The 10211-nt window shown below is 28.4% G+C and overlaps 1 protein-coding gene across 1 annotated transcript; it reads right to left on the reverse strand.

The window, feature by feature from the left end:
- Positions 1-6991: 6991 nt before the first annotated feature.
- Positions 6992-10043, reverse strand: LOC129975944 (39S ribosomal protein L27, mitochondrial-like). Its single transcript, XM_056089243.1, has 3 exons — positions 9869-10043; positions 9550-9713; positions 6992-7287 (listed from the first exon to the last, which is right to left on the reverse strand). Exons 1-3 carry the CDS (start codon positions 9951-9953, stop codon positions 7084-7086), a joined length of 453 nt encoding a protein of 150 aa, XP_055945218.1. The 5' UTR covers positions 9954-10043; the 3' UTR covers positions 6992-7083.
- Between the last annotated feature and the right edge of the window lie 168 nt (positions 10044-10211).

Genomic DNA, 10211 nt, shown 5'->3' on the forward strand with positions numbered 1-10211 from the left:
TTTTTTTAGAAGAAAAAATGTTTCTACGTGTCTAAAATGATTTTGTAAAATTTTTATTCAGATTCCTTATTTATTTCCCATCCCCTAGCAACTGTATTAGGAACACATTTATTTTCCCATGTGATTCATAAAGTACAAGAAGGTCAAAGACTATTCTTTTATAAGTGGTAGCATCCTCAGATCGTTGTTTTGGAATCAGCAATAGACCAGAGCAAATTGTATTGAAATGAAATGCTTACAAAATCAAAACAAAAAAAAAATGAATAGAAAAAAAAAAGGATACTGAATTTAATTTAAAAATTCGTGTCATCATAATTATGAGCATTGGGAAAAGTATGTGAAAAAGTTCCTAAAGCTATATATATATATATATATATATATATATATATATATATATATATATATATATATATCATAAAATTTCGTAATCGGTTTTTGAAAGAACTCATATAAGTCTTTATCTCCTCGAGAAACATTGATTATTCCAATCTCACCATTTCTCTGACATACTGAATTAGAAGTAACTTCAGTATGCCCGAAGTCTATATTCAAGCTCTCAGATAGATGCTTGATATGTATAGTTTTTAGAGTGCCTGGTGTGAGACAAAACTTTTAAGGCATGCTCTCAAATTACTTAAAACCGCAATTAGTTTCTTTCTTTCTTTTTATAAAATTCTTTGAGGATTCTCAAATTACATCTTCCTAATCTGTTCGCACGAAAAGACTGAAAATTCATGTAGCTTCTCGTATCATACAATCAAGATTTCCAAAAATTATATTTAAATCATAATGATGATGAAAAGATCAAATTTGTCAGAAAACGGGGAGTTTTATACAAAAATATATATTTTGATATATTTGAATCTAAAAGAGTAAATGGTTTAATAATTTATCAATGTGTGTATTTTAATCTTTCATGTCATGCTATTAAGAAAAATTGAAGGATTTCTTCAAAATGAAGGGAAAATAAAAAAAGAAATGCCTAATTTGGATAAAGGGCCGTTTGGTGTCATAGGAAATACCAGGAGAAAGCAAGGAAATGCATTCCCCCATGCAATTTTTCAAAAAATTTGTCCAGCGAAGACTAAAAACTACTTCCTTCTCGCTATCTCATATTTCCTGCCGCTTATTGGTAAAAGTTTACAACTGAGTGCCCCTTGATTTTTTTTTTGCAATTTTTTTGACACCAAGATCCAATTCGGTAATCCAACAGTAATGTCAATGAAAACAAAACATTGTGGAAACCAGAAGTAGTGCTTCATTGCTGAAATTTGTCGCCAATCGAAGGGGCACGCAAATCTACACTAGAATCTGCTTATTTATCAAGAACAGGTCATCATATATTTCTTTTCTCATCGATACAGGATCTGATGTTAGTATGCTCCCTGCATTATTTACCAAGAAAAAAAGACGGAATAGAATACAGTAACTGTCGGTCTCGAACACAACTCTCATTTATGTATACCATAAGAGACTTTTGGTCCTAGACTTGAATTTAAGAAGTATATTTCGATTTCTTTTCAAATGGCATCTATTCAATAATTTCCGACACCATAAAAATATCCAATGATTGGAAGCAGTCATTTATTATAATTAAATTAATAATTAAATACTTACTTAGTTTTGTCTAAATATGAAATGAAATATTGTAACTTAAAGAAATGTTGCTTGTTCACCTTAGGAAATGTCTTGTGGTGAATAACATATAAGCCAGTTAACAAGTAGGCTACATGAGCGTACGCTTTTGTATACTGGTTATGTTACTGGACTGCGCTCCACAAGTCCCAGGTGGTTCTGTAATCGCGCATCGCAAACCTGTTCATTGGTGACCTCGGACGATGAGCCTTCAATCTTCGTACAGCTGTTGTGGTGCCATTTACCCGCAACCAAAGTCGTCAGCCTCACTTGACGCAGCAACCCGAAGTCGTCAGATTCACTTGACGCAGCAACCCAAAGTCGTCAGACTCACTTGACGCAACAACCACTCACACACACTCGTTACTCAACTGGGTACAGGCCCATTTAGACAATAGCTCAATACATCACCACTCAACAGCCATATCGTTCGTCTCACCTCCGACTCCCTGGAGGGAGAGTACTGTGGTGAATAGCATATAAGCCAGTTAATAACTCCGCTACACGAGCGTACGCTTTTGTATCATGGTTATGTTACTGGACTGCGATTCACAAGGTCCCAGGTTCTATCCTCGCGCATCGCATATCACTAAAGTCTTGCCTCTCCCCTCTTCCATCGGAAAATCCCTGCCATCACCTGTGCTACAAAAAGATCTGCCGAGGTTACACTTAACCTAATTCGGACACAAATTTTAATGTTTTCTAAAATTGTGTGAAGAAAATATAAATGATTTTCTGTCTACATTCTAAAACTGAACAAATGAAATACAAAGAATAAATAGTTTTGAGATTAAAATAGTATGTGTACATAAAACAATATCTCAACTTTAAAAGGTTATCAAAAGAAAACATAATAATGTATAAACTTGTTCTTGAAAGTCAAAAATATCACTTAAAGCTTAAATTCAATATATTGTAAGTATTTAGATCAAGTCCTTCTAGAAACACGAAGGATAGCGAAACGATACAGTAATTTATTTTACAAATTTTTAAGCAAGCCCATTGTAATGCTTTGAAAGACTGTGCATATTAAGTTTCTCAATGTCAGTTGTTAGCAGTGGAACAAACATCTGCTTCCACTGAACACTTATAATTGTGTCGAATTTAAAGCTGTAACTGTTATTTTTACTTTCTTGTAAATGAAATATAGAGAAAGTATTGTAATCGTCAAAAAATTCGAACTTGAAAAGACATTTTGGCAAATTGCCATGTTTCAAACCTCTCCCTGTTCAATAAACACGTTTCTGGCATTATGTCTGTCATTGGCAAATATAACTCAATAACACTTTCTGATAAGTGAAATTTAGTATATTGTCTTTACTCCAAATTTGTAAATTTCTATCAAATTTTGAACCAAATCCTTTCAAAGGAAATCTGGCTGCTCGAATATAAGTTAACAAACACGATTACAAAACGAAGAGAACTAGATGGATAAAACTATGTGCACGGATTTAATATCGTTAGTGAAGACACCTGTCAAATTTTGAGATCGATAAAACAAGGGGTCGACCATTTGTCGGTCTGTACTTTCAGAATCACGTAAATGCGATACCTCAAAAACGCAGTGATTTAAATATATCAAATCTGGCATGTGATTTTATGATTATAAGTGTAGTTCTGTGTCTTTTTCTTTCTTTTTTTGTTTCAGTCAGTTGGGAAAAACATGTTTAAAACACAAATTCGATTTTCGGATATATTATACCGAAAAATTCGCCGAGGCTCACATGATGGATTCAATAAAAATGCTAAATTCACAACAAAGGTGAACATTTCTTAACTATTGTACGCAACTGCGCAAGGCATTCTCTAGGATAGCATCTTTATTAGACAGAATGCAAGTAAGTTATGGAAACCATTTTCACTGGTTAATTAGATTTCCTTAATGCCTTATGAGTTGGAATATTCATTTACATAAACTCTGCAATATATTTTTTCGCCCCCTCTCTTCACATTTGATATTAAATAAATGAACAAATGCACTATTTCGTCTTTCTATCCTTTCCACCTAGGATTAATGCTGCAATTCTTTATTAGTGCTGTGAGTATAAAATTGATATGAGAGCTTAAATTGAAATGCACATTTAAAAGAAATAAAAGTTTTATGGTATTTCTTTCCTTATCGAATTTAAACTTCTATCATGTTCTTATTGATTATAAGAACATGACAAAAGTTTAAATACAATTAACTAAGTAAAAATAATAAAGGAGTAGAAAAATGTACTGGCAACTCTTTGTAAAAATTTCCATTTTAGAACATTTTGTGTAAAATAAAAAAAGGATACTTATACTTCAGTTTTGTTGAATATATCTTTTATTTTTAAAGTGAGAGTATGAGCATGTTTGTTTTGTCTTCAACTTAACTTTTGAAATAAACAAAATTATTTTCTAAAATTTTATTTTATTCGTGATATTCTCCTTCATTTTGCACCAAAGAGTTAAGGTGGGAGTAATCAATGTGAGATGGCAGGTTCTCATTTTCATTTATTTTTTATACAGGCAACAATGAACACTTGATTATGTATGTCACCTTTGGCAACTATCTAGCTTGCTTGGAATATAGATTGTGTTTGATTTCCATTAAATCTTTTATACATAGCTTGATATTCATAATTTTCCTAGCAAAGTACTTTTAAATTTCAAAGTATGATAAACCTTAAAATCACTTTATTTCATTAGTTTTATATCTATTCTAGTATTGATTGTGTACAGAAATCTTTCAAATGAAATCAAATCTTATGATACATTGTGTCATTACAAATGTAGCTTTTCAGTTGACACATATTTTAATTCAAGTTGTCTTTTGTAATAATGTAGCTTCACTTTCTTATTCCTAATGTGAACAATGCAGGTAATGGTCAACATCAACAATGGAAGAAATATATGTAATTAAATATTTGATGAAGCAATAAAATAGTTTGAATTTCCTTTTAACAATAGAAAATGTTGTTGATATCTACAATCGAAAGTACTATTGAATATTTTGCAAAGGAATGTTTTTAAAAATCTGTCACAATTAAGGGAAAAAAAATTAGCATGAACATTACATTTTTATGAATATAAAGATAATTTTTTGCAAATTAAATTGTGCAAAAATATTTTAGAAGATATTATGGAAAAATTCCAAAACCATATTAAATTTTTAATTAATTAAAAACTATAAAAAATTAGTGTAAATCTCCACTCTCCAAAATACATTTGGTTCAAATTTGGTAACTCTAGGTGAAATGGTCTTGCCTATAGAACATCAAAAACACACAAATTATCCATTATTTCTAGTAGATTATTTATTTAATTATTAAATAATTTATATAGCTTATATTGCCTTTTTAAAAAAAATAAATTTGGGACTTTTTTATTTGTAGTTTCTTTCTATATTGTTCTCAAAAATCATTGAATCAATATAATTCTTAGAATATTATGATTTCTAAACATGTATTTTCCATAGAGTTGAAATAGTGATAGACGGATTGCAACCCTATTTTGGTGTAGGAGAAGATAAAATCACGTTACTTCGGGAGAGAATTTGTATTCACTGTAACAGCATTTTTCATTATATTTTAATGGCAGATTATTTCTAGCTTTTAACTGCTTAATTTAAAAGCTTATTTAAACCATGATTAACTTTTGCTGTACAGTTAGATGAGAAAAATCTTCTAAGGATAGTCCTGTATCATTTCACAGCTATGTACAATAAACATATTCTATTTATATCCATTTTAAGTCAGTTTAAAATTTTGTAACTTGGATCACTCAATGATTTTGATTTTATAACTGAATAATATTTCAGAGTTTGGTTTAGTTATTGTATTTAATTTAGTTAACTTGTTATTAAGCTTCATTTAAACTGCATTATATTTTGCTAATCGCTTTATTTTAATCTTGAATGTTTTGCATGCACTTGGCATGATTTTTTTCTCAACAATATAAGTGTATATATAAACATTATTGACTGATTAATAATTGTGTATTTATTTTATGCAAATAAATTTTCTAATTATTTCCAAAATATTGTTTCTTTTTTACCATAAATATTCAAATCGTATTATACTGTGAACAATATTAAATCATCATTATGAATGAAATAGTGAAGCAAAAATGTATGTTTTATTAAAAATGTTATACAGTAAAATTTTATAAATGTGCTAATAATAATTGCATTTTTTATAAATTTTAATTAAGATCTAAAATGAAACAAGTGGATATTCTATAGATAAGAAATTATTAAAGAAATAAATGCTATATTTACAGATAAAAATTTTGTCTGAATGTCAATATTTAATAACTTGTGGTATGTAATACCTTAAAATCACGGTTTTCATAAAAATTTCGAATTTCTTTATTATTTTATATTAAAGTCAACACATTTAAGATTGCAAAAATGATTTACTTTTGTTTCTGAGGTAGTTAGCAAAGTTACCAGCAAAATTATAAACCAGAAGTAAAATACTTAAAATTGACACTAACAAAGGGAAGGCATGAGGTTTAAAAGTGAGACCGGGATGAGATTTTGTATACTGGTAGTATATATTTAGAATGTTCATTCATAAAAATATTAAGGCTCAATAACCAATCTTGAAACTTTCAAGATAGCTTATATACTAATAATGTGTTATAGTGAACAAGCACTCAAATAGTACAGTGGTTAGGACTCTGGCGTAGCACTCATGAGACCCGGGTTCAATCCTGGGGTAGTATTTCTTTGTTTTCTAAATTATTTCAAAATATTTTAACAGTTTTAATTAATATCTTTTTCATTTTTTTTATACAAAAATAATTACTTATTTTCCTAATTCTTGGATTATAATTTAAATTTTAGAAAGAAAAATAATTATAAAATGAATGCATTTTTTAAAATATTTAGGGGGGGGGAAACTTAGATAATATTTATAATCTGTTTTTATAAAAGTTTTCTTATTTGTTTGAGATAATAATAGAAGTATTTGAACATGTAATGTAAAATTACGGGATGTTTTTAGGTAAACAAAGTAAAAAACTAAAGATGATTTAAATCAACAAACTCAGCTATTGATGTTATGAAAAAGAAAAATTATTTTCGAAACCAGTTTGCTTAGTAGAATGATAATCTCAAAACAAGAAAAGAAAAAAATAAACTGTTCAGGGAATGAAAATCAATCGGACCCAGTGCTGGGAAGCAAAAGGTTGTGTGACACATTTTGAGTATGTCAAGATTTGCGATATGTCGCCAAAAAAGCATTCTTACTCTCAGATTTTCCCTATGTCATGTGACTCTTGTTGGGTACACTTGTTTCAATAAGAAACATATGACTAGCTCCCTCCATTTTCATATAAGCTCTATGGTATTTTCACATAGAAAAGAAAATGAAATACAAAGCAATGATTGTGAAATTATCATAGTTTTAAAAACTATGAGAACACTTTACTCAACAAATCTATATACAAGTTTAAACACAAATATAAAAATCCCATTCATATCAATTCTACTAATTTAAATTTTTGACTTTGAGGAAATGGTATGACATGAATGAATCTTTTATAAACAACAGGTGCAGACATTTTCCCATAATATTTGTCAACTACATAGTTTCCTCTTTTTGGGTTAATTTTTTCACATGTTATCATCACTCGTCCCTCTCGCATAGCCACTAATGTATTTTTCTCAATGATGTTAACCTGTAAAAAAGAAAGAATATATGCACATAAAATATAAATTCAATTTATTTGTATTTTTAATTAATTATTTTCTAGTCATTTAAATTCAACCTTAAAACTCAATTTAATTTCTGAATTGTGTGGGCAGTTGGTTTTTCTATGTTTATTTATTGTAAGAATGTGATAAATATATATAAAAAAATTTAACAAAAACAATGTTCTAAAAAAAACCTGAAAAATATGTACATCAAATAGCATGATAGAAAAAAAAATCCTGATTGATTCCTATATTCAAAATATTTATAAAAGTAAGAAATCAATAGCATATAATTTTCTCAAAGACACTTTTAGTCGTGTATTCTTTAAAACAGGTTTAAAATTATATAAGACAGCAGATACAGAGGGAAAATCAGCACTTCATTGTAAATATATCTCACCAGCATGTTTTGTAAATATTTCTTTAATGCTCCATGGACCTTCATGACATATACTGGCCATATTACAAGTTTTTTTATAGGTCTTTCCTTGATATGACTTAATTGGATTTTACAGTTGTTTCTGAGCATCAATTATATTGGTACAATAGACAGTTTTATATTGTGCACAAGAATCAAATGTGGAAGAAATTTTTGAGACTTAGGTCCTCACACTTCCAGATGAATATTTCTATGCAATTTGACAGAACTGCCAGATATTTTCTCTGAGCTTCTTTTGATATTTGCCTTTTACTAGACTTAATTGTTTATCACAAAACTTTATTATTATTTATTTATTTCATTTTTCTGATAAGAATTTCTGTTCTGTACTTCTTTTTCTTGAATTCACACCTTTACAGATATTTCTGTCCACTTTACTTTTAAGATAATTGAATATTGTAAATAAAAGTTATTATCTAGTAATTTAATTTGCATTATTTTTATTTTAAAAGAGTTGAAAGAGAACACAGAGAATCAAAGAGAGTTAGTTAAAAAAAATACAGAAGTTTGAAATAAGTTTGAATAAGTTTTGACAGCATTTAAAAAAAATCATTCAGTTGTAGTAATAATCAAACATCATTTTAAAAATAAATATTTTCTTTGTAAAATTTTTTGGGATTTTTATAAAAAGAACGAACAAAAATAATACATAAGGTGAATTTTCAAATTACAAAGATTAAGCTACAAAAATTTGGTTAATATATATATATGTAATGATATTTTAAACTTTTAATTTCAATTTAATTAATTTCCAAGATTTTACCTTAATTTAGCCCATAGTAAACTCATTCTAAAAATATTCTCTTATTTTGTGATCCAATTACACTGTCTCTACTTAATTAATTCAAGAGAAGCTTTGTTAAATTGCTGAATCAGCTAAAATCTAACTTTCCCACACTGTGCGTGAAGAGGCAAATACTTTTTTAAAATCTCCCTGTGTTTCACCTGCCTTCTCCGCGCGTGTAACGAAAATCCCTATCGAAATCTCGTCATATATTAGTACTATGAGGAAATATTTTCCCTATCAAAATCTAAGGTTATATAAGGCGAGGGATAATTTATTTCGACCCTTCTTCCTCACTTCTGCTTTTGCAACGCGTTGTGGGGGATACGCAATGTCCTCGTCTTTGCTTGTAAATAATTGTGCTTTCCCTATGGATTAAAAAGAATTTAAAAAGATAAAAAGTCTCTTCATTGTCTTCAAACTGCATCATGCTTCACATAAAATAATGTTTACATATTAAAGAGCTGACAGGATTCAAATTTGTTACATATATATATATTTATATATATGAGAAAGATGTTAAGGTTAAACATATCACAATTTTTTTTAATGATTTTTCTATGAAAAATATCTTTTAATTGATTGAAAAGTTTTAATAAAATATTTTCACAATAAAATGTAAAATTAAAGATAATTTCAATACTGGGATTGAAAATCAATTGGTAAAATAAAATTAAATTTAAGAGCGAAGGGAAAAGAAACTTTTTTGCAGTTTTTTAAAAAATACAAATTAAAAAGAAATCACATTGTGTCTGATTTGGGAAATACTAACAATTTCAATAATTCAGAACAATAAATGGATAATATATTAAGTATTTTAAAACAAGAAAAGAGTCTTAAATTCTATAATGAATTTAATTTTTGCATTTTTTAGCATGTTTGGGTCACCATGACCTACCCGATGTGCAACCCTATCTACGCTTCTGAACCACAATAGAATTCTTCATACCATGAATATGTTAAAATTCAGAATGCCAATATAGGCCACTCAATACCAAAATTATATAATAAATAATGACTTACATTTAAACCAGGGTGGAAATTCAAATAAAACTGGTCCAGTAGTCTTTCACCTCTTCTAACAAACTCACCATCCACTCTTTTAAGACCTGGAGGTCGGCGCCGTTGCCTTGTATTTTGACTTACTCCACGGCGGAAGAACCGCTCGAAAAATAAAAGAGGAAGCGCTAGAAAATTAATTAAAAAATAATTAAATAATGGAGTATAAAATAAGTGAAAAACACTATAAAAGTAAAATAGTAAGCACTTCATGCGTTAAAGGCAAAATACTTTTATTTTACTTCATATTATTTTAAGTTGTTACATATTTAAAATTAGTTACCAGGACGCAATTTAGCACCAACGCTAACATTGATTGTATTTTTAGTAGCTGATACTATAGTTCTAATGGGTGATATTAAATTCATGTTTGAAAGAACTTTAACAAAGCTATTGTTCTAAAAAAAGATTCAATAATTGATAAGAAAACAATTATTTTTATTTTTCGAATAAAATTTCTAAATAGAGCATTTAGTTGTTTCTCTCCTGCGTCAAAATTTATTATTTATTTTTACCTTTCTGAACATTTGAATTCGAAGAGAACTTTAGTAATATTCAAATTTTGACTATTAATCCGTAATAATAATTGATCGCTAACAAATATTTTTTAATTTTTATGCATTTTT

Source organism: Argiope bruennichi, chromosome 7 (genome assembly GCF_947563725.1).
Source record: "Argiope bruennichi chromosome 7, qqArgBrue1.1, whole genome shotgun sequence".
NCBI classification, from domain to species: Eukaryota; Metazoa; Arthropoda; class Arachnida; order Araneae; family Araneidae; genus Argiope; species Argiope bruennichi.

Bases quoted from the DNA above. Each gene is read 5' to 3' on its own strand.
- LOC129975944 (XM_056089243.1), bottom strand. From the start codon at position 9,953: ATGAATTTAATATCACCCATTAGAACTATAGTATCAGCTACTAAAAAT. The intron at 9,714-9,868 runs GTAACTAATTTT...TTAATTTTCTAG, and splicing joins TGGTGCTAAATTGCGTCCTG to CGCTTCCTCTTTTATTTTTC. The intron at 7,288-9,549 runs GTAAGTCATTAT...TCTTTTTTACAG, and splicing joins ATTTCCACCCTGGTTTAAAT to GTTAACATCATTGAGAAAAA.